This window comes from Euprymna scolopes, chromosome 11 (assembly GCF_053919585.1).
Source record: "Euprymna scolopes isolate OS-2025 chromosome 11, ASM5391958v1, whole genome shotgun sequence".
In the NCBI taxonomy this organism is placed as follows: domain Eukaryota; kingdom Metazoa; phylum Mollusca; class Cephalopoda; order Sepiida; family Sepiolidae; genus Euprymna; species Euprymna scolopes.
The window spans coordinates 63,792,610-63,810,773 of NC_136492.1; the positions used below are offsets into that span (position 1 = coordinate 63,792,610).

At 33.1% G+C, this 18,164-nt stretch overlaps 2 protein-coding genes across 4 annotated transcripts in view; both read right to left on the reverse strand.

Annotated features, from left to right (window-relative positions):
- The window catches only part of LOC145287884 (testis-expressed protein 11-like), a 126,166-nt gene extending 115,300 nt beyond the window's left edge, over nt 1–10,866 (reverse strand). For both annotated transcript variants that reach the window (XM_080135799.1, XM_080135800.1), the window contains exons 1-3: nt 10,743–10,866; nt 5,279–5,347; nt 2,159–2,283 (exon numbers count right to left, since the gene is read on the reverse strand). In XM_080135799.1, the coding sequence (XP_079991925.1) occupies nt 2,159–2,283; nt 5,279–5,321 (168 nt within the window). In that variant the 5' untranslated portion in view covers nt 5,322–5,347; nt 10,743–10,866. The remainder of the gene's footprint in view (nt 1–2,158; nt 2,284–5,278; nt 5,348–10,742) is intronic.
- A 6,049-nt stretch (nt 10,867–16,915) lies between these two features.
- The window catches only part of LOC145287885 (betaine-homocysteine S-methyltransferase-like), a 71,226-nt gene continuing 69,977 nt past the window's right edge, over nt 16,916–18,164 (reverse strand). For both annotated transcript variants that reach the window (XM_080135801.1, XM_080135802.1), the window contains one exon: nt 16,916–17,284. In XM_080135801.1, the coding sequence (XP_079991927.1) occupies nt 17,152–17,284 (133 nt within the window). In that variant the 3' untranslated portion in view covers nt 16,916–17,151. The remainder of the gene's footprint in view (nt 17,285–18,164) is intronic.

An 18,164-nucleotide genomic window follows, 5' to 3' on the forward strand; every position in this document is an offset into this window, starting at 1 on the left:
CTAATATACCAAAATATTCAACACATTAAAAATTTCTAATGCATAATGATATGTAAAGGTGAACTTACTGATGCACGTAAAAGTACATAAACTATAACTATGGTGTCTACAAGACATTGGAACTACAGAAATTAAATACATTTGTAAAAACTAGTAGTATGTAACATGTGACCCGTCCTTCGTAGGTCAGCAATGTGTGTTAATGTGGCAGGTCCCGTCAATCAATTCGGCCAGTCTTAATTTCGCAACTAGGTTGATATGTCACTGCTTTGTCGATCTGTTGTGCAAGAAGAAAAGCAATTTCATGCACACAACAAAAAAACAACTCAGTGCTCTATTCTACTAATTAAATTCAAGATAAGATATACAAATATATAGTTATATAAAATTGTCCATAGTTCAATGTTGATTTTGACAGACTCTGCTGAGCCGATAGGTAGATTTCTCTTGGTATTGCAGCGGAGATGTTGCGGGAAGAGAAGGGTGTGGCGACTTTTTACAAGTTGAGATACAGTCTCAGACTCTCAACGACTCGAACTCCATTTTCAGCTTCAACCGCCAGGTTCGACTCTGCGCCCTGTTCATATACTTAGGGGAGGGGTGAAACCAGGGTTGGTTCCTGCACCAATCGTATCTAGTTATGTCACACCAGAGGAGGTTCTCTCCTTCTCGAGTACACCTGTGGATCTGCAAGCGTTCTCATGCCCCAAAAGGTCATTCCCCGCGACCCTCTAGGTTGCGTGCATTGTACTCAAACTATAAACATCCCTCGTCTTGAACCCTGAGTCATTCCATTTTCAGAGAACAATTTACAAAAAAAAGAATGATATTGCTGCCGATTTTCATAACAATGAAAATCGCAAATCCAATCTTTCTCTCAGCAGGGTCTTTTGCCATCACCCAGGCACACCAATGATAATTAAAGAATAAAAAAAATCATATCTGCCCGGCTTCTCCAGTATTTTGGGAGTCTTGACCCCCCCCCCTCCCCGTGGGGAGCTTAACTGTTCCATGGGACAGTTACGACACAACAAAAATAGTCACATAAAAAGAAAAACAAAACCTCTTTTAGAATAACAATGAAAGGATTTATTTAATTGCATATACCATTCAGTATATAGGTGAAAAAAAATTGGATAGTATTCAAGTTAAGAAAGAAAAGATAGAAAAGTTATTTAGGTTATCGAAGGTCTGCCAGCAGTTATCTTCAGATGAAGATAGTCAATGCTCGTGTTGTATTATGAGTGAGTGTAAAAAATGTATGCTTGGCATATTTTTCATGTCTGAATGTATATTTGTTTCCATAACAATGAACGATTCTTGATATTAACAAAAATGAGCAAAAGATAGATGCAGGGAGGGGTGGGGGTGGGGGGGGACAATGACAGAAGAATGTGGATAACCGCTATATTGACAGGTAGACATTTCCCTCCATTCTCCTTGACCCACAAAAGTATTTGTTTATATATAACTTCAAATTATTTGTTTTGCCAGGATTGATGTCACAGGTCAAGAAATAGAACTCCTGTTATTTTTCTGAAAAAATTGGCATCACCCGGCTATTATACAACACTAGAGCATCCAGTGAAAATGGACTGGAGAAAAAGAAGGAAAGTCTTTCATTGTTGCTTCCAGGATTCTCTCCGCTGACCATTCATGATTTCAAAAAGTGCTGAAGTAGATTTCCAGTCGACAGATAGAATCAATGTGTCCTGCAAGCTGATTGTTCAGTGTGTAGCCAAACTGCCTAGCAGAGACATTTCTACAGAAGAGCAAATAAGGTTTTATATATGACTTCTACAGAACAAGTCAGGTGGTGAGAAGATGACTGCCTGTCCCAGAACTTGTCTGGGTAAAATAGAAACAATGTAAAAGTGAATTTTGCTTTTTCAGTGACTTAACTAAAACAAGAAAAAAAAAAATACTTAACTAAAAAGAGAAAAAGCAAGAGAGAGAGAGAAAGATTTTGGCAAACATGTCTTATCTGCAGTCAGCCCCAAAAAGCAGGTAATAGACTTACAAATCACACTTTTTATATCATTGACTATGGTCCTGTGAGTTACATTTTTATATCAGTGATTATGTGGCCGATCTAGGACTTCACATATTCCTAAAAAAGGCAACTCCAACAATGAGATATAAAAGTCATAAGATTTACTTGTTTTTTGTCATGGTCCGTGAGTTCTTCAGCATCCATACAATCACAGAGTTCTATGGCCTTCTCAATATGGTTCCGCCATTTGTTATCTGTTTCCGAAAGCCGAAGTATTTCATTGGTCAAGACTAGGAGAAAAGCATAAACATTTAATAATTAACAATTAAAATCATTACAAATTATATATTCAATTAAAACAATTAAAAATATTTTTTAATAAAATTTAAAAAATTTTTAAACCATTAAAAATATTAACAATTAACAATTATAACTATTTATAGCTATATATTCAGTTAGACAATTAAAAATATTTTTTTTAAATATTAAAAATCTTTTTAAAACACTTTAAAAATTGATAACAATTTAAATATTAGTTAATATATATATATATATATATAAACACACACACACAAAATCGTGTGTGTTTGTGTGTATGTATGTGTGTGCTGGCGTGGAGAGGGCTCCCGTAAGCCGTGGTGAAGGCAACCTTTCTAGGAGAAGCAAATCTTTGATTTAAAAAACCATAAAGCAGGAGACCAGTACCCGCATTAATCTGGTTTGCAGTTAAACTTGTTGCTGGCTATCTTGCTCTTGCTTGTTGCTGGATCGCAACATTTTGAACCGAGAGAGAGACTTAGCTGTCATACAAAGCTAAGACTCTGTAACATCATCTGTGTATAGATACTACCTCAGGCATTTGTCTATAAAAATGGTCCTGTGGCGATGGAAGTCATTTTTGGGCTCATGGACTTTAAATGCCTGAGGGAGTGGCACTCGTCTGACAAGACGTTGCAATCATCATATATATATATATATATATATATATATATATATATATACATACATACATATAATATTTTCGCAAAAATCAAGACAATAAACAATAAAATGAGAACATCATATTGTGTATTTCCTTATACGTTACAATTGTTTCGTACAAATGCAAAGCATAAGAAAATACACAATATATTTTATGTTTTTGTTGCCTTGATTTTTTCCAAAATATTATATGCATGCTCGATTACGGAAACTGATAATCATGAAGCTTAAATAATTGAGTCAATTAATTTTGATTTTAATTTTATTGGTTTATGAACATTACTGTAATTTTAATACATTAAAATTTTGGTTAAAAAAATATTAATGGGGTATATATATATATATATATATATATAAGCCTGAAGAATCCTAGAGTGGATGAAACGCTGAATATTCAGTGTAGCTTAATCGTCATATACATTTTATAACTTACTAACTAGCTCTACCTACGTATTGAGCACTGTTGAAGTAAATACTTAAAGGTTACGCATAAATCTATACTTTCGTATATTAATTTTATGTGAGTAAATTAAGTAGTTATATATATATATATATATATATATATATATATATATATATATACTTACGAACGAGAAAAATTATCTAGTGATTCAACCTTATATATATATATATATATATATATATATATATATATATATATATAAGGTTGAATCACTAGATAATTTTTCTCGTTCGTAAGTATATACTTTGGTATAATTTATAGCTAATGCAACTAATCCCGTCAGGTAATTTTTGGTTATTCATAATGAATAAAAGCAATCAGAGAGCACATATTTCGAACAAACAATTACATTCTAAAAAAGTAAAATAATTTGGCACTTCTTCATTATTAGAGCAACATTCGAAAATCAAAATATTGATTTTCAAGTTAAAGTATGGTATCTACTTACTTGTCATGTCACATTAATGAAAATATCTGAAAATTACGAAAAACTATGGGGTAAAAAATTAATTATTAATGAAAACACTTTTTGAGGTTAGCAAAAATTAAGTTTTGCTAAATTGGCTTAAGATTTTAAATTTTTAAAAAATAATTACCTCCCTTCTTATGATTGGAACTCTCCTGTTTATTTTATTTTTATTTTTAGCAAAACTCAAGTTTTGCTAATTGTCTATGAAAAGTGTTTTCATTAATAATTAATTTTCTACCTGATCATTTTTCGTAATTTTTGGATATTTTCATTACTGCGAAATGGCAAAGTAGATACTATTGGTTTAACGTAAAATTTAATATTTTGATTTTCATTCTAATAACGAAAGAAGCACCAATAATTTAACCTATTTTAGTTATAATAAATGTAGAAAGATTAAAAATTAAAAACGAAAGGGAAGTAATTTATTTAAAACCGAGTTACTTCTCTTGTCTCACAAATTAAAAAAATATTTCTATATATAAAAAAAAAAAATATTTTTATATATGAATAGGATAGTGTGTGTCACGATTACTTCCGAGTGACTGTCGTTTAATTGTTATGGACTACCATTTCTTGTAATAAATAATTTTACTAAGAATTTTTCATATGTTTTGGTTTTTATTTCGATTATAGCTGATGGCACTAAAGTAATTTATTTTTTTATAAATAATTTTACCAAGAATTCTTCATAAGTTTTGGTTTCGGTTATAGCTGATGCACCCAAGTCATATGGATATATTTTTTTTATTTTTGAAATCACAACTTTATAATATATAACAATCGATAGAATATTAACTCTATAATAATATATATAAAATTTGCCAGAATTAAAATATCATATTTAAGCATACTTTATGACCGGGCTATGTCGGGCTTCCCTGCTAGTTTAGATAAATACTTTTGCAGTTTTAACAACAAAGCTACAATAATATCAGAGCGTCTCCATTTACGCTGAACATATACAGAATACCAACATCAATATATTACATATGAATGAGTCCCCTGTGGAATTTCCACAGGTCTCACTAGTTAATAAAATAAATAAATAAATATTTGAAGAACTTGAAGCATAAAAAAACTTACACCAAAATGACCGGATTCTGCATTAAATAAACTGGAAAGTCTTGATGTGCCATAAAACAAAACAATCAAAACTTTTGGTTTTGTGCCTAATTTGTAAATGAAATTGTTTTGTTTTTTTCATTTGCAAATAAGGAATTTAAAGTGTAGCATCTTTTATATGCTTACTCAGAGAATAAGAAATCCTCCTAGTCTGACGGAATTTTTATTTGTGTCCCAAGTAGAAAATATCAAGGAGGCAAGTAAAAAGGAGAATTCAAAGATTTAAAAAAAGGAAATTAATTACTACCTTGCAACTGAGCTTTAATGGTTTTACTATCCGCTGAAAGCATCTTGAAGTCAATCGGTTCTTCGAAAGCTGAAAGAATAACGGAATATTATTATAAGCAATACACAGCATTAGGTTTGGATTTATGTATATTTTGTGGCATATCAACCCTTTTGTGGGTAATTCAATACTTGGTACCAGTTTTCAAGAATTCTGGCGAAAGAACTGACCCATTAAATTATCGCCCCATTAGCCTCCTCACACTTTTCATCAAAATATTTGAGTCCATAATTAATCAAGCTCTAGTCTTACAGATGCTAAACTTCTGACCGACTAACAATATGGATTTAGGCAAGCCCGTTCCACAGCAGATATCCTAACTGTAATCTCTGAACGTATATACCATTCACTGGACAAAGCAGGGCAGGGTAGAACAGTAGCTCTAGATATATCTAAAGCTTTTGACAGGGTATGCCATGAAGGTCTTCTCACTGAACAAATAATATAATTAAATCCTTCTTAGATAAGAGAAAAATCCAGGTTGCCCTAAACGGTCGTACATCTAAACAATATGATATAAATTCGGGAGTGCCTCAGGGGTCTATCCTTGGACCTCTATTATTCCTAATATTCATAAATGATCTCTCCAACAGAATTGCCTCTGAGATGGGTATATATATACATGACACCACGCTCTATAACAGGCACAACAGGAAAACAAATGAACACATATCTAAGGAAATGGCAGAAACACTAGAGGATGACCTCCAATCTATAGTGGAATGAGGACAAAAATGGATGGTCACATTCAATGCTGCCAAGACTAAACTTATTTCTTTCCTATTACAAGAAACCTTCTGATGAACTGAAAGTACTTGTGCCCCCACGATGTAAATATCCTTGACAAACCCAACAAGCAGCTAAATCTCACCCCTACATAGTAGAGATCCCTAGATATAAGAGAGCTTTCTACTCCACTAGTTTCTTCCCCAGAACCGCTAGAGTTTGGAATTCCATTCCGGCTCCCTGCTTGCCCAACTGTACTGACATGCAGAAGTTCAAGTGTAACATGAACCGACATCTTACTGCCCAACTCCCTACATAGTACTCCAGTAGCTTATATCCCTGATAGTAGCCCCCTACACCAAAGTGGCAATGTACCTTGTTTGGAGTGAAAATGTAATAAAAAAAAAATTTGAACTTTTAGTTAATAATGAAGATAACAAAAGGAAACACATTTTAACATTTAAAAGCTACTTTATTTGTCATCTTCGTTAGTAGTGTATACAAAGGAGAAATGAATTAGTAGGTGGAAGTGTTCTTGTGTAAAGATAGATTTAATATTATACCAGCTTGTTAAAGGGGAGAATAGTTCTTTATACACGTGTTGTAGTCAGTAGTAGTCGAAATAAAGAATTAGACAGTTCTGCTACGTAGATAAGGCTAAACCGGTTAATGGAGAAAGAAAGCGAAGGGTATTCAGTGTGCATTTAGTCTATGTATCGATGTGAGTAGTCCTATAGCTTGTAAAGAAAGTTTGTGCGTGCACCATGTATTGTGGACAAAGGATTAAAGAGTCCTGTGACATAGATTAGATATCCGACAAGCCTATAAGAAAGAGAGAGAAAAGTGTTCAGTGTATATGTGTTGTAGGAGCATGCGTCCAATAGTAGAGACGAGACAAAGGGTTAATGTCTCGTGGTAGGAAAGAGGACTAGTGTGAAGCACATATGGAAGCAAGTTTTGACAATGTTGGCTTGTGGTACTCATGTTAGCCTGGAACCAAAGCCCACTGGTAGTGTTTGCTGCCAGCCAGCAGGAAGAAAAAGAGGAGGAGGAGTGTTGCTGGTTTCAGGTTTTATATACTTGGTCATGTGACTGGGAGCTCCAGGAAGAAAATGGATTTAAAATCTTGAGCCGCGAGAATTAACTCATGCTATGTGCATGTTGCAAGTTCGCCTGCTACAAACTATTCATTGAATACAACTTATTTTACCCATAACTGGGAGGGGGGAGGTTAATGCCTATTAATTCCCACTTTGGTAAATGGGTATTTGGCCAATGGATGAAATAAAGAAATCCACTGATATAATTATTTTAATTTTTTAAATCTTAAATAATTCTATTTAAAAAAAAAAAAAGCTTTACTGAAAGACCGTCATTTTCCAAATCTGTTCTAACTTCATTTCAATACTCAGTTAAAAAAATGAATAAGTTTTAATCATGCTTTAGAAATAAATAACATTTTAAAGTTTATGTCAAGTAATATAACTTAATCTCGATCCATATTTTCATATTGTCATACTTATATTCAAACATTAACTGGAAAGTCCACTGAAAAATAGCTAAGTAAATAACTATTGTAAAAACATCTGTTGATTAACTGTCCTATACCGAGGGAATAAAGTTTAAATTTGGTAATCTTGCCGTATACTTAACAGCTGAGAAATCAAAAAAAAAAAATATATATATATATACAACAAATAACTTTTACCAAACACATAGAAATTTAATTTTCTATAGACCTGTATAATTTTAATGTTCTGAAACTTTAAAAATATATTTTTCAAAATAAGTTACAACATCTCAAAGCTGAACAATAAGAAATGTAAGCCACTATATTTCATTTTTTTACCAGGTTTAGAAGAAAGCTTTGAAAATGACAGTCTACATTTTTTGTTAGCTTCGACTTGGCTGTAACTTAATATGAATTTAAAAAAGAAAAAAAAAACTTTACTCTAAGAGTTACAAAACATACATAAAAATACACAAATTTAAATACGTCTGGTAAAAGTTATTTTTATATCTTTTGTTTGTTTGTATTTCTCAGCTGTTAACTATTGTAGCAGTTACATGACTGAGATCTACTTTCTTGTAGGTTCATGCACAACATAATGATTGGTTTGTGGTTTGGTTGGCTAAAGCAGGCATATCCAAACTAGCGTAGTAATACACATGTAATTAACACATGTTTGCACATATTCAGATATTTCTTTCCAGCTATTTGGCACAAAAAAAAAAAAAAAAAAAATTAGTTCCTGTCAGGAAACCATGTAGTCAGACATGGCATTTCCTCTCATTTTTTTCATGAATGGTGATGTGAGGTGGGAATAAATTTGTGACGAAAGACTTGAACTAAATTACATTTATACTCAAATACATGCCACCCAAACCAACTTGCCTTGTTGTCTTATATTCCTGTTCTGTTTAACAAAACGGTTAAATTTAGTTGATTTTATTGTAGAGAAAATGTTGGTATTTTCAAATGAACCTCTGGTGACCCTTTTCTTCTTCATCTCAAGCGAGTCGAGTCAGATAAATATACACACAACAAAATGATGCATTTTCAACAAGCTTCTCTGCCCTCATATAACTCTCACTCTACTGAAAGATATCTAAATATTGAATCCTAAACTCCAACTTGACATTAGCGAAAATTGAGTTTTGCTAAAAAAAAAAAAAAAAGTAGGTACTACTACAGTTTATCGGTACTATTCTCGAGGTTGGGGGAGGATATTATTCCGAAAGCCGTTCATAACATGGGGAGGTTGGGAGTATTTATACTACACTGAGCTACATAGTAATTATTTCTTTCCGGAAGTAATCATTATCTAGTTTAATTTTTTTTGTTATTTATTTTATGTTTCCATTATGGTTTAAAATACTAATTTCTCTCTCCGATTCTGACGGCAGGTGTCCGAAAAAAAATGGCGTCTCCAATTTCGGCGATAAACTGTAGTAGTACCAAAAAAAAAGAAACCAGAGAGCTCGACCCGAACAAGGGAAGTAACTATTTCCTGTAAACTTTGAAAATCTTACGCCAATTTGGTAAAACTCAAGTTTCGCTAATTGTTTTCAAAAACTGTTTTCGTTAATAAATAATTTTCTACCTTATCGCTTGATATTTTCATTACTGCAACATGACAATTAAGTAGATATCATTCGTTTTACTTGAAATTGAATATTTCGATTTTCGAATTTCGCTCTTAAGCACCCAGAATAGTTAACAAAGCTCCTCCCTCCTCATGTCATTGTCAAGAATATGTTTCTAAATAATAACGTTATTTCAACATGGCTCATAAGCTGTAGAAGTATCTTAACTTTTTAAATACTATTTTTTAAAAATTGGTGAAACTGAAATGAAAAAAAAAGGTTTACCGGCCAGCGGCCAACACTGGGTAATTTATATATAACGGGAAAAATGTAACTCATTTTGGTGCTTATTCAGAATTACACTTATTTAAAAACAAACAAAAACACAGAAAAATATTTATGATGTACGTACACATCATCGCAGAACGAAGATGTCATATTCCAAAAATTATATAAATTGATCAAGTAGATTTTTTGGTATTTTTTACGACCTGCCCCAGCGTAGTATAAACGCCACCAACCTCCCCATGTTAAAAACGGTTTTCGAGGTTGGGGGTATTCCGAAAGCCGTTCTTTACATGGGAAGTTGGGGGTGTTTATAATACTCTGGGGCAAGTTGTAAAAATTTACCGATTTAGTTAAAAAGAACATCTAAATTTACGATCTTTACCGATTTTACTACCGAACTGTATTGAACATAAGGCTGATTTGGGTTTGTATTACTGTACACATAGATTCGAAAAAGTTGTCAAAAAACAAATATATAACAAATAAATATTATCAAAGGCAAGATAAGTTACTTTTCTACCAAACTGGATACATTTTTTTTTTTTATTCAATGTAACATGTTTATTCAGCTCGAAAAACATGCAGTGTTTACCGATGTAGTGGAAAATTTAAAATGGCGTCTCACACCCTCTTTAACACCGTAAGTTTGGGAAAAGGTGTTATAAATAAAAAAAACTAGAAAAAATACTATTAAAAACCCGCCGAATATATGTCAACCTATGTCACGGTAACATATATTGAGCGAGTTTTTAACAGTATTTCATTCGGTTTTTATTTATAACACCTTTTCCCAAACTTACAGTGTTAAAGAAAGAATAAGACGCCATCTTGAATGTTCCAATACATCGGTAAACACTGTATGCTTTTCGAGCTGAATAAACATGTTACATTGAATAAAAACACGAAAAATATATCCAGTTTGGTAGAAAAGTAACTTATCTTGCCTTTGATAACATTTATTTGTTATATATTTGTTTTTTTGACAACTTTTTCGAATCTATGTGTACAGTAATACAAACCCGCTGATTTTAATCTCGACACGTCGAATTAAGTTGTCCCACTCTTATTCATTTCATCGGATTTGGGTCATGGCCGACGAAAACTCGCTTAGCCGTAAAATTTTGTTTTCTTGAATAATTTTTTTTTTTTTTTTTTTTAAATACTACTTGAGCAAATTACGTGATTTGGGGAATATGCCATCTTCGTTCCGTGACTGGTTACTTTTCTGTATTTTCTTCACTTTAAATTTTCGCCATAAGTGCAATTCTGAATAATCGCCTTCATTTTTAAGTCATTGTAATCAAATGATTAGATCAGTAATTACCTTTTGCTACGTTCAAAAATATTTTTTTAAAAATCAACTTCTCTCTCTCCACGCCGAGAAAACCCAAGAGGCAAAACTGTTTCTTTAGTAAAAGTTATTTTCCAATCAAAATACTGAAAAGAAAGTACAAATTTTAGTGAATGCTAAATATTGTTGTTATTGTTTTTGTTGTTGTTGCTATTATTGAAATCAATGAACAGACGATATTTTAGGATATGAAAAAATATGAATTGAATTTCAAGTAAGTGTTATTTTTAGGGTTAAAATTGGAAAACGTGAACCCTTTCAAAGAAATAACTATTTAAAAAAAAAAAAAAGGTGTTATTGTAGATTTGCACACTCAGCTGTGACCTTCATAATGGTAGGCCAAATCACTGGAAAATGACGTCACGCCTACTGTCCTACAAACAAGATCTGTCGAACTGTCAGACTGTCAATAATGAATGAGAACTTTTCTTTACAATAGCGTGTCGTCTTCAGCGTTGGCAGACCATAAAAATATTTGGTACTTGTTTAGTTTAATCGAGACATTAAAAAATGAAAATATTGAAAAAGAATTATATTATATGAACTCGTTATGGAATAAAATTATATTATATGTACTCGTTATAGAATAAAGTTTCCATACAAATAATCACTTAATTTGATCAAGTAGGTTTCGTTGTTGTTGTTGTTGTTGTTTTGTTTTTACAGCAGAAAATCAAATTTTAATGAGATCGATCGTGTCATGCCTTTCTTGCCTATTTCACGGACGAGAACGGGGGTGCCTTTAAACAAAAAAATGATTAATAAAGGATAAAATGAAAACGGGATTAAAAAAGGACATAGAAATTCTGTAAAATAAGTGAAAAAAAAAAAAACTGAAATATTTATCTAGGTATTTTTTCTGAGCATGTTTCAAAATAATCTTGTCAAATTTTGACAAACTTTAAGCCGTGATTGGAGTTATATCCCCTGGCGCCCCCTCCTCGTCCATGAAATATGTAAGATGGACGCGACACGATTGATCTCATTAACATTTCTCTCTCTATCACCTTGTCCATCTCTCTTTGGACCCCTTTCTCTCTCTTTGAGGAGAATCGGGTTATTGTAATTAATGGTGACATGAACGGCTTTCCTGGGGAGTGTAAAAGTGATGTCGATATTTGTAAGTGCCAGGTCAAAAAAACTGATAGGAAGAAAAAAGGGGGATCCTTTTGTTTTTGGCTTGATATGGCCACCCAAAGAAGTCATTGATCACTTCTTCCCTATCAACCAGATTATTTGGATAAACAAAGAGAGAGAAAGAGGGAGAGAGAAAAGAAAAAGAATGGACTAAGAGAGAGAGAAAGAGAAAGCGAGAAAGAAAGATAAAGCTTCAAATAGAAGGGGGACATAAATTAAAAATTACAGAGATAATAAAAAATATCTTTTTGGTCAGTTTTGGAGAGTTCGTTAGTGAAGTGAGTTCGCTAGAGTGAGTTGAGGTTTTGGGATCCTGGTCATCGGACGTGTTTTTTGCGTCCGACGGCCTGAATGTAAAACTTAATTTCAACCATTATAATCCTGCACACATAAGTCAGTCTGATTCCCCAAGTTTAGAAAGGTTCTTATATGAGACTATACCTGTAATAACTTTGAGTAACTTCTGAATAATTATATGTTACTAAAAAGACTGTGATCCTTTGTTATTTGCCTGTGGTTGTGAAATGAATTCTTCCCCAGATCGATGTTCAAGCTGCAGCTAAGGAGAGTAACACACCTGCCTATGAAGTCAGACTTCATCCCCAACGTCCAACAATAGGTGGCCAGCCGAAGGACCCTTGTGGTAGAGTTACTAACCAGCCATCATGAGAGTAGAACTGCCACATGGACTTAGGGTTATGCACGAGTTGTGTGTTTGCTTAGAAAAACAATGAGTTCTAGCAACCAGCCAACATCTGACATAGATATTAGGGTCCTAACCATTCAACGATGAAAAGATGAAGATAAAGATAAAAACTAGAAAGAGCAAAGACGAAAAAAAAAATGCAGATAAAGACTATAGATAGCCACTAGACGAACAAAAGAAGTTTTGATAAGTTATGAAAGAACTTTAAAAGATTATAAAGACAAGATGAACACTAGACCAAAGATAACCAGTAGATGATCTAATCACGAGATGGAGTTATGAAGAAGTCTTTGTCAGTAAAAATTTTTAATTCTAAAGAGTTTAACAGTTTAAGTTTTGAAGAAGATCAATGGCCTTTAGAGATTTGAAAGGTCCAGATGCAAAGTTATTGAATTTATTTGACAAGTTTTTTTTTTTTAATTTTATTTTTAAAAATGTAACCCTGAGTCGTTGTGAGTGGGGTTACCTTTAAGGTGTGGCCCAACTCTGCTCCTGGCAATGGGCGATGCAGCCCATAGGGTTATATTTCCCTCTCTTAATTTCTCTCTCTTTCTCTATTTCCCTCTCTCTTTCTCTTTTTCTATCTTTATCTCTTTATCTTCCTCTCTATCTATCCCGCTCTAATTCCTCATTCTGTTTTAGTCACCTAAATTATTTACAGTGATTAAGACATTGTCAAAACATGGATAAATCCTATTTTAGCCACCTAATTTACTTATTGTGAATAAGGCATTGTCAAAATATGGATAAATCCTGTTTTAGTCACCGAAATTACTTACAGTGAGAATAAAAAGTTATTTGAAAATTACTGCTAGCCAAAATAGCACTAGGAGGAACTGGTAAAACCTTTCTAATTAAGTTGATTTTGGCAGCCATTCAATCACAAAATGACAAAGCCTTAGCTCTTGCTTCATGCAGAATAGCTGTGATCTTACTACCAGGTAGAAGAACTATTCATTCTGCTTTAAAATTACTTCCAGTTAACCATAAATCATACTGAAAACTATTTGCCAATAACTTTGTAGCTAACTCTACCCTCTGTGACAAAGGCCATCAGCTCCCCGTATTTCCTCCTACAACAGACAACACACTATGCAACATACAAATATCTGTGCATGAGGTCGCCAAGCTAATCAAGAACCTTGATTCCAGTAAAGCAACTGGCCCAAATGGCATTCCAATTATAGTGTTGACAAAGCTTCGACTAGAACTTGCCTCCATACTTACAAAACTGTTTAAGCATTGTCTTAAGGAGAAGTGCTTTCCAACACTCTGGAAAACCTCATCAGTATGCCCTGTATTTAAGAACTCAGGTGATAAGTCATCTCCCTCTCAGTACAGACCAATAAGTCTCCTGTGTATCATGAGTAAGTTGCTGGAATCCATATTAAATAAAGAAGTAGTCAACCACCTCAGCAGAAATAACCTTCTTAGTGACATGCAATATGGTTTCCGTTCTGCTAGATCTACAGCTGATATGTTAATGGTTATATCCCATAGGATTAGTGAATCTCTCGATAAAGGCTTCCTTTCTAGGGCAATTGCTCTTGACATATCAAAGGCCTTCGATAAGGTATGGCATAAGGGCCTACTTCACAAGATTTTCAGCTACGACATAACTGGAAATGTTTTCTCAATAATCAAATCATTTATCTTTTATAGACTCATAAGAGTAGTGGTTGATGAGCAGAAATCAAAGGCCCACAGTATTAATGCTGGAGTTCTTTAGGGGTCCATCCTGGGCCCAACTCTTTTCCTGATCTATATCAATGATCTCCCAAAACACATATTTAAATCATTCATTGACATCTATGCTGATGACACGACCATCTATGGCAACACATCAAAGGCTGTAAATGACAAAGCTCTCTCTGATTCTCTCTCCTCTGATCTTGAGCATGTGGCACAGTGGGAGAAGAGGTGGCAGGTTACTTTTAATGCATCTAAAACCAATCTCCTATCTTTACATCATCAACGCTCTGATCCCAATCTAGCATCAATTGAAATGGATGGCTCTCATCTTGGGGAGACTTCATGTTTTGACAAGCTCCTGGGTTTGACCTTTACTCCTGATCTGAAATGGAACATGTATATCAAGTCTGGGAAAATGGTAAAATCCTTCTACCGCTCCAGAAGATATCTCACTACTGATGCAATTCTCTATCTGTATAAAAGCCAAGTACGTCCAAAGGAGTACTGCTGCCACATTTGGGCTGGAACTTCTAAAAACAGCCTATCCTGCCATGACAAAGTACAAAATAGAATTTGGAGCTTAGTGGGGGACGCCCTTTTCTCTTCCCTCCAACCTCTTTCCCACAGAAGAGACGTTGCAAGCCTGTCTTTGTTTTATTGTTATTTCCATGGCAAGTGCTCGTCTGAGCTCCAATCTCTTGTCCCTCCCCTCGCCAATCTTTCACAATAAACACCTGTCTAGCTAAAACCACTGTCAGTAATTTCCCCCACTCTTTATCTGTGCCTACATCAAAACGTAGATTCCATGAACAAAGCTTCTTTTTGAGAAGTGCACGCCTTTGGAATTCTCTTCCGTTTGCCTGTTTCCCACCTGACTACAACTTGGATGTCTTCATGTCCAACATAAACAAATTCTTGATTATTCACCCCCTTAAGTAAGACACTTTATCAAATCTCCAATACCAACTATTACTACGATATTATCCCATTGATTATTGTACACACAATAACCCTTATCCCCGAGTGGCTTCCGGGCCTTGATAAATGGTGATCCCTATGTAAAAAAAAAAACAAAAAAAAAAAAAACACATTTTGAGAAACAATAATTAAGTTTATGTTGTATAGTCAGTCAGTGTGTTCAGCCCTTAATCAACAGGTTGATTGTCCAAGTCCATCTTAGAACAATTTTCTCCATACTTTATTTATATAATATAGAAAACATATTGGTTTAATACCTTTGTAGCCGGGAAAAGACTCATAGTATCTGATAAAAGTTCTGTGATCATCTTTATGTATCCTGTCTGGGATGGATAGACGTTTGATTTTGATGTGTGATCGTGCTGATACACCTGACTAGCCGCAACAAACATATTTTTATCAACAATGTTGTGTTATTAACAGTTAATAACTTATTTGGTGAGTTTAATATCATTTGAATTGTTTAACTTGAAAGCTAACATTAGTCAAAAATGTTAGACAACAGAATTCTTTAGTACGAAGTTAAAAACTAATCTTTCCATTTAATAGCAATCTTAATGACTTTCTTTATCCTTACTCAGAGCCCCACCATCTGGTCATCCCAAAAGTTGCTTTCCCCTGGTTAGTCAGACTCTTTGTTTCCCTAAATTTGGCAGCTTATATAAATTGTAGTGGTAGTAGGCAGGCAGGCTCGGACCCGTACCGCGAAGGAGGAAAAAAAATGTGAAAAAAACCCCCAAAAAACGTGACATCTTTGCTGTTGCGTCCATCACCAAACCGGAAGTGGTGAAGGTTTAAATTAAGGCTCGTCAATCGAAAAGAGGGGATGACTTTCGAAAATACCGGTGAAAAAACGACCCCTCCTTGTAGACAAGTGCTCAGTTGAGGGTGAAGGAATTAATGTTTTTAACCAATTTTTGATATTTGTCATCCGAAGAGTTGAGTTTCAAAACAATACTGATCTCGTGAAAATCCGTCGCCTCTGTTAAAAGTTTTAGGCAAACATACAAACAAACATGCATACATACATACATACATACATACATACATTTAAACAGACAGGTGAGATTTATATAATAGATTACATTTATTTTAAAAAACAAAAATACAGAAAAATCTTTATTATGTACATCACAGAGCGAAAATTACATAAATTGATCAAGCAGTTTTTTTTACTATTTAAGAAAATCAAATTTTTTAATTAGCCAGAGAGACAGGTGGTAGGTGCCATATTTTTTTTAGGTTGCATTAAAATTCAAGGGTGGACAATTCGATTTCATTAACAAGATTTATCAATTTCTCCATAAGAGATCATCAATGGCCGCCAAAAATACTTAATTGCTAAAAACCTCAACATTTGATTTTCTTCAAAAAAAAAATAAAAATACTTGATCAATTTATGTGATTTTTGGAATATAACATCTTTGTTCAGTGAGGAGTACATACACCAGGAAGATTTTTCTGTATTGTTGTTGTTTTAAATAAGTGAAAATTCTAAATATACACGTAAAATTTTTTTAGACTATCTGCTTCAGTAGTAAATGGATACTCATACTTATCAAATATTTTACCCGTGATGGTATTATAAAAATATTTAATACGTAGTGAATACATATAATCATTCTGACACATATTCAGATTTTTAAAGCTATTTATTCTTGAATAAAAACATTAAAACAACAAATGGCCAGAAAAGTGGAGAAGGAATATCCAATTTAACAACGAATAAGGCAGCAAATAGTTTGGGGTCATTCAAACGTCCCAAGGTTTTTAAAAAATAATTTTTTATTTCTTTCATTCTTATAGAATCATTAGGAATTAAACTTCTGTTGTTTTTCAGAGTTTTTTTTTTTTTTTTAATTTTTGTTATCAGTTTATCAAAGCATTTTTTAATCTGCTTATATCATCAGGGTACACCCGGCAACATCCACCCAGCCAGCTTGCTCCATTCTTCGTCCAGGCTTTGGCTAATTCACTAACATTCTTCACACCACCATGCCACCTGGAAAAGCAGAAGGAAAAGAATCTAAATCAAGTCAAATTTATTTTTATTCTTTTTCATAATTATCGGTTTAACAAAATAAATAAAGTCAAATTTCATCAAAATCACTAAATCACAGTGTAAGTGTATTGTGAGAAAAAATTTCTGTGTAGGTATTAACATTTTTGTTGTTTTTTGTTAAATATTATTATATCTTTTCAAGTTAAAATCTATTGAGAAATACACACTTTGAATATGTAAACATTAGGTAAAAAATAAGTGTAACGTGAACCGACACCTTGCTGCCCAAATCCCTACATAGTACCCCAGTAGTTGTTTCCCCTGATAGTAGCCCCCTACACCAAAGTGGCAATTTGCCTTGTTTGGGGTGAAAATGTAATAAAAAAAAAAAAAAAAAAAAAAAAAAAAAAATTTATTCAAAATGTCTGTCTCATTTGGATTGTATTGGATCTTTATCTAGTGTTTACATATTCAGTGTGTATTTCTCAATACAAAATGCTTATTTTTCAACAGATTTTAACTTGAAAATATTCGTCATACATTAATATTTAACAAAAAATAAAATTTTAATACCTTGATTTAGTGACTTCTTTTTCTTCATCGGTTTTAAATGTTTTGCATGTTGGCATGTGTTTAAACATTTTTTTTCAACCTTGCTAGTTTAGCTTGTTTTATAGCATATCAACCCTTTTCAGTTTATTTTATGCTGACTATTTATTGCTGTAAAAAATTTATGCTTGAAATATATAATATTTAAAAAATACTTAACAGATTCAATCTTATATATAGACCAATTGCAGATTAGTTGCTATTATATGTGCATATTTTGTAAATAAACAGCCTGGAATTGATTATTTTTATTTTATTTGATTTGAAAACA